The sequence below is a fragment of the Dermacentor variabilis genome, chromosome 3, assembly GCF_050947875.1.
Source record: "Dermacentor variabilis isolate Ectoservices chromosome 3, ASM5094787v1, whole genome shotgun sequence".
Classification (NCBI taxonomy): Eukaryota; Metazoa; Arthropoda; class Arachnida; order Ixodida; family Ixodidae; genus Dermacentor; species Dermacentor variabilis.
The window spans coordinates 153,446,292-153,462,367 of record NC_134570.1 but is presented as its reverse complement, the minus strand read 5'-3'; the positions used below and the strand labels follow the sequence as shown (position 1 = coordinate 153,462,367).

Below are 16,076 nucleotides of genomic sequence, written 5' to 3'. Positions count from 1 at the left end.
CAGAAAGACGCAAATACATTTCCCCATTCGGCCGTTCGAAGACAGTGACTTTTCTTTAGAGGGCTGATATTTAGCCGAAACCGCCGAGGTTATCGTCTCTCAGATAGTGACAGGCCTGGAAGCGCTGTACTAAATACGTAACGTTGGGGGTCCGCCTTAATATAAGAATCGCTGTGACGAAAGCGTTAATTCGACAAGTGCTGCCCGGGGCTCGTACAGCACGGAATAAAAGGCAACATTCCAGAGTGCTACGTCCGAGTTTAAAATTTTGAGAGACGAGAAGTTAGCTTTGCCGCTCCTGAGTAGAATAGCGCGCTTCAGAAGCATAAACGCAGCTGATGATGGCGCTCTATATGGGGTCTCCGAGCCGATCGGCGCCAAGCCCGTGCCACGCATACCTTCATGCCGGTGATGGGGTTGTTGAACTGGTCGTACTGCTCGGAGAGGCAGCGGGCGCCGGTGACGAACTTTCGGTGCGTCTCGCGGGACCACCACTCCACCAGCTTGCCGTGCTCATCGTACAGCGCGCCTGCGGGTGAGCCAGTCAGATAATCGATGACGACGGCAGAGACGGCCGACAGCAAGCAGAAAAAAAAAAGAAGAAAGGGTAGGGGGTGGAATAGAAGTGGTCTCGAATGAAAGGCCGGTGTTTCCCAGCCGCAGATAACACCCGTAGCCGTGTATATTCTGCTTAATTACTTGTGGTGGCTTAAGGTATACACGTCAGGCGTATTCGTTCAATTTTTTTTTACAGACACGTTAGTCGGATGCAGCAGTTCTTTTAATTTAAAGTACGGTCGACGTGTTCATTGGTTTTCGGCGTGTTTCACTTTACGATGGGTCAGCCACAAGTGCACGCGGAATGGCTGCATGCGCGCTTCCTCCGCTTCAACCTTCCTGCTTGTGTGCGTTGCGGTGAAGCCGAACTGAGGGAGCGCAGCAGGAGCATATACCTAGCGTGCTCATCAATGCTGCAACAACTGCCGCGTCTGTTTCCACATCGTGGACGTGGGCTTATACGGAAAAAGAAAAGTGCAACCCATTGGACGCCTTTCGACGCGATACCATGGCATCATGTGATCCTCGCAAATCGATCAATGATGCAATTGCGCTATGCACCATCGATCCGCTTAAATGATTGGTGGAAAGGCGTCAGTGTTGCAGCTGCTGTTCGTGTATTTCGCAATTGCAATGGGGTCGCAGTCGAAACTCCGATCCTCAAATTAACGAAAAGCTAACGGAACCTATTCACCAAACAGTTCGCAACGCTGACGCTCTTTAAGTTTCTTTCAGTTTTCGTTCTCGTACAGGTGCGAGTGAGCCTTGCCGCGCCGGTATTTTTTTTTTTGTCACTAAAGAGCAGTTCCTTTTTCAGGAGTATACTGGAGAACGTGATTTACTTGTACCACTTTGCAGATCATTATTGAAAGCTTGGAAATTTGGAAAGCTTGGAAGTTTCATATGAGACGCCGTGCTTCTGCAAACGGTTGCAAGGCACACTCCGTCATTGTCCGTACACACTTATACGTTGATGCTTCTTCATCTGCTTAAATAAGTGAATTCTGTAGTGAATTGTATAAGTGAAATCTGGTCTGCACCGGCATGAGGGAGAACCTACGTGCGCACAGTAGCCTGCTTCGATGGGAATCAGCGTTAGCGTGGCAAAGGATTCTCTTTTCTAACAAAACAGACAATTAGCAGTAGCTGTAAGCGTTGAACAAGTTATAGATGAAATGTTAAAATCGATTGTACGTAAAGTGCACAAGTACTGTCCTCGGAAAAGAGCCATATCAACACAAAGTCGCGCCAGAAACGTCTTCAGTTCGTAGTCAGCGGTTAATATTGCGAGTTCAGAAATATTATAATGTTTCCCGTGATTAGCGCTGCGGTAGGATCTGATTGCTACGCTAAGCTATCCGGGCTCGGTACTGGTCACTGTGCATACCTTTCTTTTTATTTTAGTTTCTGCAGCAGTTCGTCCTGCGCGGCGAAACCCATTTTTGGCGCCTGATCCGTCTTGGAGGAGTTCGTTCACCATCCCGATGCGGTTCATCTTCTGTCCCTGCATCGCTTTGTGCTCACCTTGCTCCCCCAAGTGACAAAGTTACTAAGTGTTCATCCGCCATTGCAGCACCCCCTTTCTCGTTCCTTGGATACAGTACCGTGTGGATTACACTTATCTATAGGGTGGTCCACCGGCCGATATGGTTGCCACCGTATCAGAAAAAAATTGGCAGTGGCTTAGCTCGGCTATGCCAGGATATACGTAGCGAAAGCTAAGGCATAGGCATGGTTAGCCTTGGTTAATCTTGATTGCAAGCCCAGGTTAGTCTGCTTGTCTAGCTATGTTGCGGCGTTCAGCCAGTCATTCGGCGCGCTGTTCGTCTGTTTCCTGGGCGATTCGTTTCCTCTTCATCTCGTTCCGATGTCGATTCCAGGCCTCCTCCTGCTTATCAGAATTGTCGCCGTCCATACTGTCGCCTCAACTGTCGTTGCTTTTCAATCTTCCGACATGTTATCAGGCATGCGACGCAGCTGGCGAAGCGAGCGGAGGCGAACGCAACGACGAGGAACGTGGTGTGACGTCATACCAAACAGCGGCGGCGCAACACCTGTGGCTCGGTGCTACAAGTGGCGCATGCGCAGTAGTGACTAGGGAGCGAGAGAGAGAGAAATATCCGCGGCGAGGCGCGCGTTGGGACGTCATGTACCTCCTCGGAGCACGGCCACGGCGAAATCGCAAGTCCGCGGCCAGTAAAGCCATCGCTTTAAAAGAAAGTACCGGCCAATAGACAGGCCAACAGACTGTCCGGACAGGCCGCCATTGGAATATGAACCTGGCAACGTTTAACGCTAGAACGTTACCTAGTGAGGCGAGTCTAGCAGTGTTATTGGAGGAATTAGAGGGCAGTAAATGGGATATAATAGGGCTCAGTGAAGTTAGGAGGCCAAAAGAAGCATATACTGTGCTAAAAAGCGGGCACGTCCTGTGCTACCGGGGCTTAGCGGAGAGACGAGAACTAGGAGTCGGATTCCTGATTAATAAGAATGTAGCTGGTAACATACAGGAATTCTATAGCATTAACGAGAGGGTGGCATGTCTTGTTGTGAAACTTAATAAGAGGTACAAAATGAAGGTTGTACAGGTCTACGCCCCTACATCCAGTCATGATGACCAGGAAGCCGAAAGCTTTTATGAAGACGTGGAATCGGCGATGGGTAGAGTGTAAACAAAATACGCTATACTGATGGGCGACTTCAATGCCAAGGTAGGCAAGAAGCAGGCTGGAGACAAGACAGTGGGGGAATATGGAATAGGCACTAGGAATAGCAGGGGAAAGTTATTAGTGGAGTTTGCGGAACAGAATAATATGCGGATAATGAATACCTTCTTCCGCAAGCGGGATAGCCGAAAGTGGACGTGGAGGAGCCCGAACGGCGAGACTAGAAATGAAATAGACTTCATACACTGCACTAACCCTGGCATCATACAAGATGTGGATGTGCTCAGCAAGGTGCGCTGCAGTGACCATAGGATGGTAAGAACTCGAATTAGCCTAGACCTGAGGAGGGAACGGAAGAAACTGGTACATAAGAATCCGATCAATGAGTTAGCGGTAAGATGAAAAATAGAGGAATTCAAGATCAAGCTACAGAACCGGTATTCGGCTTTACCTCAGAAAGAGGACCTCAGTGTTGAAGCAATGAACGACAATCTTATGGGCATGATTAAGGAGTGTGCAATAGAAGTCGGTGGTAACTCCGTTAGACAGGATACCAGTAAGCTATCGCAGGAGATGAAAAATCTGATCAAGAAACGCCAATGTATGAAAGCTTCTAACCCTACAGCTAGAATAGAACTGGCAGAACTTTCGAAATTAATCAATAATAGTAAGACAGCTGACATACGGAAGCGTAATATGGATAGAATTGAACATGCTCTCAGGAACGGAGGAAGCCTAAAAGCAGTGAACAAGAAACTAGGAATTGGCAAGAATCAGATGTATGCGTTAAGAGACAAAGCCGGCAATATCATTACTAATGTGGATGAGATAGTTCAAGTGGCTGGGGAGTTCTATAGAGATTTGCACAATACCAGTGGCACCCACGATTATAATGGAAGAGAAAATAGTCTAGAGGAATTCGAAATCCCACAGGTAACGCCGGAAGAAGTAAAGAAAGCCTTGGGAGCTATGCAAAGGGTGAAGGCAGCTGGGGAGGATCAGGTAGCAGCAGATTTGTTGAAGGATGGTGGGCAGATTGTTCTAGAGAAACTGGCCACCCTGTATACGCAATGCCTCATGACCTCGAGCGTACCGGAATCTTGGAAGAACGCTAACATAATCCTAATCCATAAGAAAGGGGACGCCAAAGACTTGAAAAATTATAGACCGATCAGCTTACTGTCAGTTGCCTACAAACTATTTATTAAGGTAATGGCAAATAGAATCAGGAACACCTTAGACTTCTGTCAAACAAAGGACCAGGCAGGATTCCGTAAAGGCTACTCAACAATAGACCATATTCACACTATCAATCAGGTGATAGAGAAATGGGCGGAATATAACCAACCCTTATACATAGCTTTCATTGATTACGAGAAAGCGTTTGATTCTGTCGAAACCTTAGCAGTCATGGAGGCATTACGGAATCAGGGTGTAGATGAGCCGTATGTAAAAATACTGAAAGATATCTATAGCGGATCCATAGCCACCGTAGTCCTCCATAAAGAAAGCAACAAAATCCCAATAAAGAAAGGCGTCAGGCAGGGAGATACGATCTCTCCCATGCTATTCACAGCGTGTTTACAGGAGGTATTCAGAGAGCTGGATTGGGAAGAATTGGGGATAAAAGTTAATGGAGAATACCTTAGTAACTTGCGATTACCTGATGATATTGCCTTGCTTAGTAACTCAGGGGACCAATTGCAATGCATGCTCACTGATTTGGAGAGGCAAAGCAGAAGGGTGGGTCTAAAAATTCATCTGCAGAAAACTAATGTTTAACAGTATCGGAAGAGAACAGCAATTTACAATAGGTAGCGAGGTACTGGAAGTGGTAAGGGAACACATCTACTTAGGGCAGGTGGTGGCGGCGGATCCGGATCACGAGACTGAAATAATCAGAAGAATAAGAATGGGCTGGGGCGCGTTTGGCAGGCATTCTCAGATTATGAACAGCAGGTTGCCGTTATCCCTCAAGAGAAAAGTGTATAATAGCTGTGTCTTACCAGTACTCACCTACGGGGCAGAAACCTGGAGGCTTACGAAAAGGGTTCTACTTAAATTGAGGACGACGCAACGAGCTATGGAAAGAAGAATGATGGGTGTAACGTTAAGGGATAAGAAAAGACCAGATTGGGTGAGGGAACAAAGGCGAGTTAATGACATCTTAGTTGAAATCAAGAAAAGAAATGGGGGGGGGGGGACATGGGCAGGACATGTAATGAGGAGTGAAGTTAACCGATGGTCCTTAAGGGTTACGGACTGGATTCCGAGGGAAGGGAAGCGTAGCAGGGGACGGCAGAAAGTTAGGAGGGCGGTGAGATAAAGAAGTTTGGAGGGACGACATGGCCACAATTAGTACATGACCGGGGTTGTTGGAGAAGTATGGAAGAGGCCTTTGCCCTGCAGTGGGAGTAACCAGGCTGATGATGATGACCGGCCAACACAGCAATCAGACCACGCGTGTTCATGCCGCATGCTTGGTCCACGCACTGTAGAACAAACTGATCTGGAACGCAGCTGCTGCAGGCGTTAGCACAGTCCACAGCCGGGCACTGGACCCCTCTGGACAAATGATATTCACCTTGCACGTGCCCTTGTGCGAGCAGTCTAATGATATAACGGCATTCTTTTCCTACGTAACGAATTCGTCTCTCCTACTCCGTAACGTCCAAACACGCATTGACCTACAGCGTTAAGGTAGCGAAACCATTCTGCAACAGCTTCCTCAGCTAATTTCTTTCAAGAACGTCTCAACAGCAGACCATCAACATTTCGAGAGCACCTTTACCTAGCCGTAAATATAGGTTAGTTACAATATTCACTCGGCTTGTCCTGCGGTGTTCTATTTTATTGTCATTAACGTTTCTTTTTATTTAAGGAAGTTCTTGTCGAATTCATCGCGTCCTTTTAAAGTTCGTGTTTTATAAAGTTTTTCTTTTGTCAATGTTACGCAACAACTCTCCTGTGTAATAATTCGGCACCGAAGGCACGGTAAATAAATAAATAAATAAATAAATAAATAAATATGTTCTCTATTTTCTTTCTAAAGGAACGTAATGAGTAAGCAGTATAGTTAAGTGTGGCAACATACATCAACGTATTTTTCTGCATTAAAGGAACACTTAAGGCATAACTAAATTGAGCTGTAATATTATAATTTAGAATTCTACAATGGCACAAAAGCCAATCTTACGTTGAGAATACGCTCAGTAAGCCAGAAAAGACGCAAAAGCTAAACGCATGTGGTCAGGTCAGTTTTGAAGTCCCCGCACCAACGTGCAGTGACGTCATGGAGTTGGAAACTCTACTCTCGTCTAGATAACTCTTTACCGGTAAAAAAAAATTGACTACATTGTGTTCTGATGGCATCAAATATCCGAACGAGCAAGTTTGCAGAACTTCTCTGTGAACATGCTTTAAACATGAGAAAATACTTTAAAATCAGTGACGTCACGGTGACATATCGGCGAAGGGGTTGTGCCACTCAATTGAAGCATTCGAAGTTCGTACTTATTTTAATACTGGTAATCGACCTCTTCCTGCGAAGTTAACAAGAATAGACTTTCGTAAGAGTACCTTATTAGACTAAACTGGCTCAGTGTCTCTACCTAAAAGTGTCCCTTTATTCTATGGCAAAATCGTTTGCCTCACCTTGCTCCCCGAAACCGAACGTCAGCTGCTGCCCCATGATGGTTCCGAGGGCGCCGAAATTGATCGGTCTGTCCAGAGAGGCAAGGATCAAAATCGCACAAATTTGTAAACCGCGCGCACACAGTAGCAACAGCGAAAGGAAAACACTTTCGTTGTCTCTCCCCGTTATCTCGTGTAGCATGCGATAACCCACGTCACGGAACAGCTATAGTAGCAGCTCGAGCTGCCTGAGCGACTCCAATTACTACGCCACGCAAAGCTGCCTCGCTAAGACAGGGTTCGCGCAAACGCATGATGCGAGCTACTTGGGATGACCGTGCCAGAGACAGTCGACCTGCACTCGTCGGGCCCATGCATACAGGAATCATTTCCTCTTACTGCTCCCTAGCTCAATGATCGTGTTCTTGCACTAGCCTCCGCGTTGCTTGCAGGCTTTTATTGAGAGCGAGAAAGGGGAAGAGGAGGAGGAGGAGGAAATAGTATTTTCTTAGTTTCAAAAAAGGAACTGAGGCGCGAGTTCCGGCTTCTGGTAGGCTCATGCCTCCTGGACAAGTATTTTGTTTTTTACATGCTGCACCCTGAGCAGAAACTATAATTTTCTAACGGTCGAGGAAGTACAAGATTAAAAAAAGAGAGAGGAAGGGGCAAGGCTTGAAAGGGTGGAGGTGGAGGAAGGGAGGAGAGAAAGGTGGAGAGGGCTTTCTTTTTTTTTTTTGAACTGGGAAGCAATCAGCAAGTGTTACGTCTGGGAAAATCGAGAAAATATTTTACACTTACGGGGCCATGTCCAGTAGAAAAAACGGGTACTGAATGTAGTCGACTGGGAGAACTAGAAAGAAGACGAGAAATGAAAACCAATTTAAATGGAGCGTTTTGTACAGGACACAGGGCTCACGAGACCGTTCCACACGAGCTAGAGAAAAAAAAAAAAGAGGCGCAACGAGTAACTGAGAGTACGGACGCATATAGTTTCCCAGTAGGCTGTAGTGCATCGGGGTATGCGGGTAGGCTGGAATCCACCTGCAAGGAGACCAAGGACGACATCCAGAGTATGTAGCAGGAAACGACAACAGCATCTTGTACAGAGCACGGCACAAAACGATAAACAATGTGCTTCACGCTATCAAGTGTTATCGGCGTTCGCTCAAGTCGCAGAGTGCTATAGCTTGTGTTCATGTAGCCAGCGGCAACAGCGTCTGCCACTGTTTCTGATCCTTCAGCGATTAGACATCCGTGAACATTTTTCTTTTTTTACAACGCACCGCTACACGGTATCTTTATGGCTCCTGCATTAATCACTCAACAGATTTTTCTGTACAAACTACGCGCTCGAGATTCTAAATGCTCGTTGGATTTGGCACCAAGCTAATCGCTGCATCTTTGTTGCTGCTGGTGGTCGCTTCCGCTGATTGCCACGTTAACTGTTGCAACACAAATGCTTAACAGACGGCTTTTCCGTCGATTTATCTTTAAAAAAGAACGGAGGCGAAATTTTCGCGTGGGAACTCCATATACAGAAAGTGGATACTGGAATGCTATCTATTTGTCACGTTTACTAGAGCTGTAAGAATGACAAAAGAAAGAAAGGAAAGACAACGCATACTCTACTTACTAGAATTTGTACATGCATATAACTCATGGTGTAAAATTGCAGACTGAAATTGTACGTATCTGTAATTATTCCATACCACGTAGCGACGATTGCTTTAGCTTATTGTTCTTTGCAGGCGCATTTGCATTTTTGCACTCCCCGCGCACTGAGATATACTGAATGCCTGTTGAAGGCCACGTTAACCGTGCAAAACTAAATCCCACTCGAGTATTCTATTCAGGAGGATGAGACTAAAATCGGTCTTGATAAGCCGCTGGGAGAACTATCGCCGCCAAAGCATCGAAGTATAGACCACGTGGGCAAACCCGCGCGCGCCACTCACCCGAAGTCCTCGGCCTTCTTGAAGCGACGCAGGCGGGCTAACATGATGCGGTTGTAAATCTTGAGCGTGCGCAGGAGGCTGAGGAAGAACTCCTCCTTGCGCAGATCCGGGACCTGCGTATATTAGAAGGCAAAGCGAATGAGCGGAAGGAATACAGAAGACTGAGCGGGTGCCACTGACTGGGCCTCGAAAGATAGCTGCGCGGAGCGCGAGCAAACTTAGCGCAAACGGGGCACACATTTCGTAAGCTACACCGACGCAACGTGCTGACAGCTCCAGTGATCAGCAGTGCAACAATTTGTCCTAGTATTTCGGTGTATTTCATTGCTACTCGGTGGCCAGGGCCGCGTTAGAGCGCGGGCGTTGGTCACGATCGAATCTAAGAATAGATAAGCGAAATTTCTTCATGGTGTGCTGGAAACTGTGCCGTTGATGCAAAGACGGCGACAATAAAGGTAAGGCAATGTTGTGCTTCTGGCAGAGTTTCTGCTCTTTTAGCTTCGCATATTTGTTTAAGTTCTGGCGTGGTGAAGCCGCAGTTTGTGGTGCTTTAGTCACTGATTGATTCGCCATTATGGCCGCGACGTATGATGACGGCCCGCTTATTAAGTTAATAAATGCAGAAACGGAACATTTTGTAATAGTGCGCGGCTGCTCACGCTGCATGCACTCGCGGCATGCAAGGCCCCGCGAGTGAATGAATATATTGCGGGCGCATAACTACCAAGTCACGAGCTTCAACGTCGCAAATTTGCACAATGGGTTATGGAGGACGCTTCAGTGGAGGGCTCCGGATTCATTTTTAACCACGTGGGGTTTCTTTGGCGTCCTTTGCAGCGAGCAATAATATTCACTTAAAGAAAAGGGAATCGAACTCAGTCTTGATGCTCGCCTCAGTACTCGCGCTTTCTTGCCTACGTGCCGTAATCGAGTACTCACGTCCTTGTAGTACTCGTCCAAGTCTCGGTCGCTCTTGATCCAGGGAGGGAAGCCGATGTTCATCTGCAGGTGGTGCAGCTGGCCAGCAAAAAAAAAAAAGAAAAGAAAGGAAAACAGCATCAGCTTATGAGTCAATGCCTAGGATCCCTCGAAATGGTTTCGCCAGTGCAGTACTCCGTTGTGCAGAGCCAATACTCGCGGCCGTAGCATAGTCGCGCACGTACCTTCTGCCTCGCCCTCTCCTTGGTGTCCGAGTCCATCCAGGTGTTCAGGTCGATGAGCACGGCAAAGGCGTCTCGCAGCTCCTCAGCCATGTCGTAGAGCTGCGAACGAGCACAGACGATCAAGACCCGGGGGACAAGCGGCCTATGTCGTGCGAAAACAACACGTGGCGTTTCGTTTTACAGGCTTCCTGTGAACTGTCCAGGGAAATATTTATTGTGACTGCGAGTGAGTGCACACGCGGGCGAAATAAGACATCGAGGCACCGCAGCAGCCCCCGGAGAAGAACGCCCCTCCTCCCTCGCCTCACTCCCCTGCCTCGCGCGCCACGGGAGAGGGCACGCACCCGGGTCACGTTCCTCGCTCGCGCACTCGAAATTGAACCGCCTTCGCTGGCTCACCCTCGCACACTTTCACTCATACGGAACCTCACGGCGACGGCGACGGCAAAATTGTGCCTGAAGTTTCCATGTATTTGCTACCGCAATAATAACTTCAGTGCGGAGAAAGGTGAGAATATGAGCGAGCGTCTGTCTACAGTGCCGATCACTCGCGGACACGACCGTGGAGCAGCCGTGGCGCGACGTACGTATATAGCGTTGAAGACGGCGCAAAAAACAAGGAACAGGTAGGATAGCGGGAAATGTGTTCGCAAGTAGCATGTCGCACAATTCAAGCAAGGACGTAACACGCAGCCTTAATTTTGCCGAGGCACGATCCCCGCTCGTGGTTTGACGTCTTGCGCGTAGTCATGTGGTTGTTCTCTGTAAATTGTAAAACCGCGCGCAAGCTTTTGTAAAGATGATCATGTTCACATATTTTTAGGCAGACTCATCGTCCTACATATATAAGGGTAATACGTGGCCTAAATGCGAGTTTACCCCTAAATAACGCTTTTTTTTTGGTGCTGGATATTGGTACTGGTAATTTGCCTAGCTCCTCCTTATGTGAGGCTTAATGTGAAACCCAATGTCCTAAAGGTAAAATTTACAGGAGCTGAGAATGTGCAAATGCGGCGCCGGATTTCAAGTTACAGCGTTTATGTCATGACGCCTAGCGTTGAGGCGCATGTTTGCCCTTACAGACAACATCGTTACTCCCTAATCACTTGAAAAATAAGCGAGAGTATTCAAGCCAGGACGGCCCTTCCGGATGCTTGCCGTCTAAAGCTAACCCCGATAGAGAGATGCGCCTTTGTGAATGTTGCCACGAAGCGTGCGCACCTTCCTGTATCGCTCAGCGGGCCTCGAGATGTGCCGGTCGAAGTAGAGCCGGCCCACGGCGAAGTGCAGCAGGCGCGACGTGAGGCGCACGCACTCCCTGGGGATCTCGCCGACGTCCTGCAGCAGGTACCGGTACCGGTCGAAGCGGAACCGCGCTCGTCGGAACCGCTCGGTGGTGTGCTGGCCCATCGTTTGCACGATGCGCCAGCCCAGGTAGTTGGCCACCGCCGAGCTGAGGGCGCGTGTGCGGTAAAAGAAAAGTCAGGGTGCACTCGCGACGATTCCAACACTGCCGTACAGATACACCTGTAGACAGGCTCCAAGTTCGCAAACAAACAGGCGGGAAAAAAACACGGGCGATTAATGTGACACTCCTGCAGTATATGCAGTATGCAGTATAGGCGGTAACCTGGCTTCATAATCGCCATTACTGTGGTCCCCCTCATGCTTGCACTCTTGCTGAGTTACTGGCTTACAGACACTTTTAAACGCTGCCGGAACGTTCTGAGACGACTAGTAATATATGTCAGCGTCTACAAGAAAGTGAAAACTTAGCTGATGAAGTCTCTTAAGCTTGTCTTCTTGCGTACAAGGGGCCTTCATACGGCGGTTGTCACAGTTGTATTCACGGGACACGACCGAACTTTGCAACTTTCGATTATACAGAGAATTCAACTTTACAAACACGAGCGCTTCTATGTGCTCGGAAAGCGCTGACACAGCCAAATGAAATGCGCTATTAAGCAGACCATTTGCACATAGGCAATGCGTATCCTCGCATACCAACTAAAGCGTGTTGTTTCTTTTTTTTCTAAAACACGCGTTCGATGAAAACTTAAACAGAAAAACGTTGTGGCGGATAGTGAGTTAACCACGATTGGAAATATGGACGTGGGTCTTGCCTGGGAACCTCCTTGAGCAGTCGTGAGAGCCTCTTGAGATAGAGCGGATTGAGCACGACCACGTGGTCGGTCAGATCCATGGATACGCCCACATCACGAAGGACGGTGTTGATCAGGAACGTCCACTGGATCTGGGGTGCACGGTATGTACTATCGAGAAGCCCCGGAAATAAGTGCGCTTGGCTGTTGCGCAACATCATGGTGGCTACCATATGGCATGAAGCCAGACAGACCGTGACAATGGTGCGCACTCATTTATATTGAGTCTATGGATCCCGAGAACCTCGCGTAGTGTTGCCCTGCGTCACAGTAATGGCTTAAATGGCCCCTGTAAACTAGTGGGTGGCAGAGGCGAGTCTCATTAACTCGCTTAAACAAACCTCGAGTTAATAGAATGAAAATGGCAATGAAGATTCTACAGTGGAATCTGATCAAAGCAGACGTACCCTCCAAAAAATTGGACGGTGAAACATTTCGGCATTCTGCTGAAGGTATGCCTTGGTCTTTAGTATACAGCGGAAAAGAGGCGAGCATTGCTGACATCATTGCGTCGGCAGGAAAAGGGTGATTTCTAGGAAGCCACATCTCACCTCTGGTATGGCTCCTTCTAAGGTCCGCAGGCTCATGAGGTTGTAGACTCTTTTTGGGTTGTGCATAGCCTCCGGCGGCTCCATAATCTGCGTTAACAGCAGCTTGACTCAGAAGCGAATCTGCATGCGACATACTAAGTTTGCGTCGCTGAAACAGCTGGCTAAATATATCCTATAAACTAAGCGATGCGAATAACTTGTGGCGCGCGCTCAAGTGACACAAATGTTTTGCTTCCTGGATCGTCTTACTTTTTATCACTTCATGCCCGGAATCAGTCCAGTTTACTATTTCATTATTTTCACTACCGGCCCACCTTACTCGATGAGAAGCAGATCGAGCAGATGCGCTTGCCCTTTTCTTGACGTCAAGGGGTACAGAACGAATAGCGACTGTGGATCTGTCTACTGTCCTGTGAACAGTCGAACACAAGTCAGATGGCAATGTTATCAGTTTTCGCTAAGCACCGCTGTACAACGTAGGTAGACGAGCAGAACATTTGGTGCGTTCGATGCCGGGCTCCGTGGTCGTGAACCAGATCTTGAGGCGAATGTTTCTTAGATAGGCATGGCGCTATTCTTCCGCGTATCGTAAGCAATGTTCCTTTCAGATATAGAATGGAACAGGCTCTTTAATAACCGATATGCCTGAAAGATGCTAATGGTGTGATTGAGAACTGTGTTCCTATTATTGCTGCTTACGTGTTTTTCTTGCGTTTAGAAATGTCAACCCACAAAAGAGAAAATAGTTGTACGGTTGAATCTTCGAACCTATTCCATGTGAGGACAGGCTCCTACTTTTGACTTGTACTGCCCAATCCCACCCAATTCAGTTTACATGCTTTTGACTTGTACTGCCCAAGCTACCCAATTCAGTTTACAAGAGGCGAAACAGACCACTCTTGTTTAATCAGTTACAGACTAAGAAAAAGTGCCGTCATTCGCTCCATTATCTGGGCCCATGTTTTTCGAGAATCTCGCCTGAAAATGCCGCTTGCGGTTCTGCCTCGTTCGGGTTTTCGCGCCGTTACCGCATGGTTGACTATCACGCAATGTCGGTGCATGCAACGCCGTACACCGCGAGGAGTTCTCATTCGCAAGGGCGGTCTACACAGGCTCGTCGCGAGCGTGCGCGTCACTCACGGCGGCCAACTTGGCCTCGAAGGCGACGATCTCGTTGACGACGTCGGCTGCCGCGACGCTGGCGCCCATGAGCAGCGCGCAGCGGTAAATGTAGATCTTGTACCGGTGCAGGATGCGGAAGAAGGGCGACCGGAAGCGGCCGCGAAGCACCATGGGCTCCACGCCGAACGACGGCTGTCCGATCTGCGTGCACAGGGCGCGAGAGAGAAAGGCACGAAGTTACCGGTCAAGACGAACATGTCTCAAAGGCGTAAGCGGGCGTGCAAGCGCATTGTGAACTAGAATCAAAACCTGCAGGTGAAGGCTGTCGGAGTTCCCTGCGTGATTTGGCAGAGTTTCACAGCGCCTTTACAAAAGAGCTTATGGAAGTCTGCTCTAACTGTTTGCATTACTTGATTCGCTGCGGTTTTATTGTCCAGTTTTATTGTCAGGAAATTAATTGAAGAGGGCAGGGCCTCAGGCGTCGTAAATGTATCTCATATCTGTGGACGCTCGAACTATTGCGCATTACACAAATACCAGCCCTGGCTCTGCAGGCTCTCCAGGAGTTCGCTGGTTCGGTTGGACTTGCCACGCTTTAGCTGGACTCCGCGGCCGCTAGCGTACACATGCGTCACGGACTTACTGATGCTTGCCTCTTACCCCTCTCTCACCTCGTAACCTTATACTCCCCCCCTCCCGCCTCTCACGCCATCCGTTGTCACTGAGCCATGCCCCCACACGGGAGGCAGAAACCAGTGACTCTTCTCCCATGAAAATCACTATATACTACACAAAGACGATTATCAGCTCACAGCGAAAACCTGAAAATCCGCAAGGGTTTCCAAATTTCGTCTTCGTTGGATACTGGACTCCTCACAAAGATTATTCAAGTCTGCGGATGTTTGCATGCAGACTACTAGAAGCTATGAGAAGGCTCTCAGTGGCAGGCATCGTACCCGCTCTTTCTACCAATGGTCATTGTAACTTTGCTAATTGCGGGGCTTTCGCCCTCAAATACTTCTCAGTGCTTTCGCCAGCGTTGCCACTCGGTTTCTGCAATACAACTTGTCTCACTGCAGCGCTTCATAATAGCCTACTCGGCTACTTCATTATGGCGAACATTGCATTCAGGCTCCCGCACAACGAAGATGAACGACCGTTTATTTTAGAGCTGAAGCTGCCACGTCCACATAAGACGTGTGCAAATGCCCACTTCTGCACCCACGCATGTGCCCCCTTATGCGCACCCGTATTTGAATGTGCAGAAGCAAGCTCTTGCTTTTACAACAATTAGCGATGTAAATGGTGCGTTGACCCACAATACCTTTTGTAAAGGTACGTCCTCACTCGCAAAAAAAAAAAAAGAACGTGCGAAAGGCGCTTTTGCGGCAAGGATTCTCTAGAATAACAGCTTGGACTTTTTGGTTTTCCGTCCTGGTGTTAACAGCGCAAAACGTAGACGGGACACGAGACGAGATGACACCACAAGCTCTGCCGAAATAAGCGCGCCGCCTTGCGCGCGCTTACTTCCGCAAGTGAGGAAGTACCTTAATAAGGTGCGTATAAACGTCAATTCAATTATATTGAATGGAATATGACTTTTACGAGACACACACGCAAGCTAAGCTGTGTGAACGAAATGTGTGAATTTCAATTCAAGTTTATTCCTTCGCGCAATGGTTACAAGTTACGAGAGCTCTGAAATACAAAAGGAGATCCCACAGAGACTGTATTGGGACCTCTGGTCAAGATTAGCTGGTAAGAGGTGTGACTGCATGGCAGCATAATAGAGCAAAATCATGGTGCTAACACGCTAGTCATATAAGAGTAGAATAAACATCATAGAGAACAAGTTGAGAGGAAAAACGAGTACACACAAAAAGTAGTAAAAAATACGAGTGTGCGAGTATCGACAGATGTATATCGGACGTTAATTACTCACAAACAGGGGCGTAGCCGGGGGGCGGGGGCTTATGGGGCCTCAGCCACCCCCCCCCCTCCCCCGCAATTTTTTAGTGCTGTCCATGCACCGCCGACCAAAGCAACCCCCAGCGCCGGAAATCATTCTGGATTTTGTCTAGAATGTCTCTTTCACGCTCGAAAAGACATTTCATCTCGAACATTGCGAAGTCGGGCTGGATTTCGCGGCAACGCCAATGTACCGGGAGTCGCATAACGCAATCAACCCCATCCGAGCACAAAGTTTCAAGGACGTTTTGATGGCGAACGGGCTCGCCGCGGCATCTCGCGGAGGCCGCGGAATCGG

The 16,076-nt window shown here is 48.2% G+C and overlaps 1 protein-coding gene across 5 annotated transcripts in view; it reads right to left on the bottom strand.

The window, feature by feature from the left end:
- The window catches only part of LOC142576414 (neprilysin-1-like), an 85,093-nt gene that overhangs the window by 44,905 nt on the left and 24,112 nt on the right, over window positions 1-16,076 (bottom strand). For all 5 annotated transcript variants that reach the window (XM_075686543.1, XM_075686541.1, XM_075686544.1 and 2 more), the window contains 11 exons: window positions 13,829-14,011; window positions 12,689-12,775; window positions 12,099-12,229; window positions 11,197-11,428; window positions 9,976-10,074; window positions 9,752-9,829; window positions 8,813-8,925; window positions 7,840-7,898; window positions 7,656-7,707; window positions 6,879-6,946; window positions 399-529 (listed from right to left, as the gene is read on the bottom strand). In XM_075686543.1, the coding sequence (XP_075542658.1) occupies window positions 399-529; window positions 6,879-6,946; window positions 7,656-7,707; window positions 7,840-7,898; window positions 8,813-8,925; window positions 9,752-9,829; window positions 9,976-10,074; window positions 11,197-11,428; window positions 12,099-12,229; window positions 12,689-12,775; window positions 13,829-14,011 (1,233 nt within the window). The remainder of the gene's footprint in view (window positions 1-398; window positions 530-6,878; window positions 6,947-7,655; window positions 7,708-7,839; window positions 7,899-8,812; window positions 8,926-9,751; window positions 9,830-9,975; window positions 10,075-11,196; window positions 11,429-12,098; window positions 12,230-12,688; window positions 12,776-13,828; window positions 14,012-16,076) is intronic.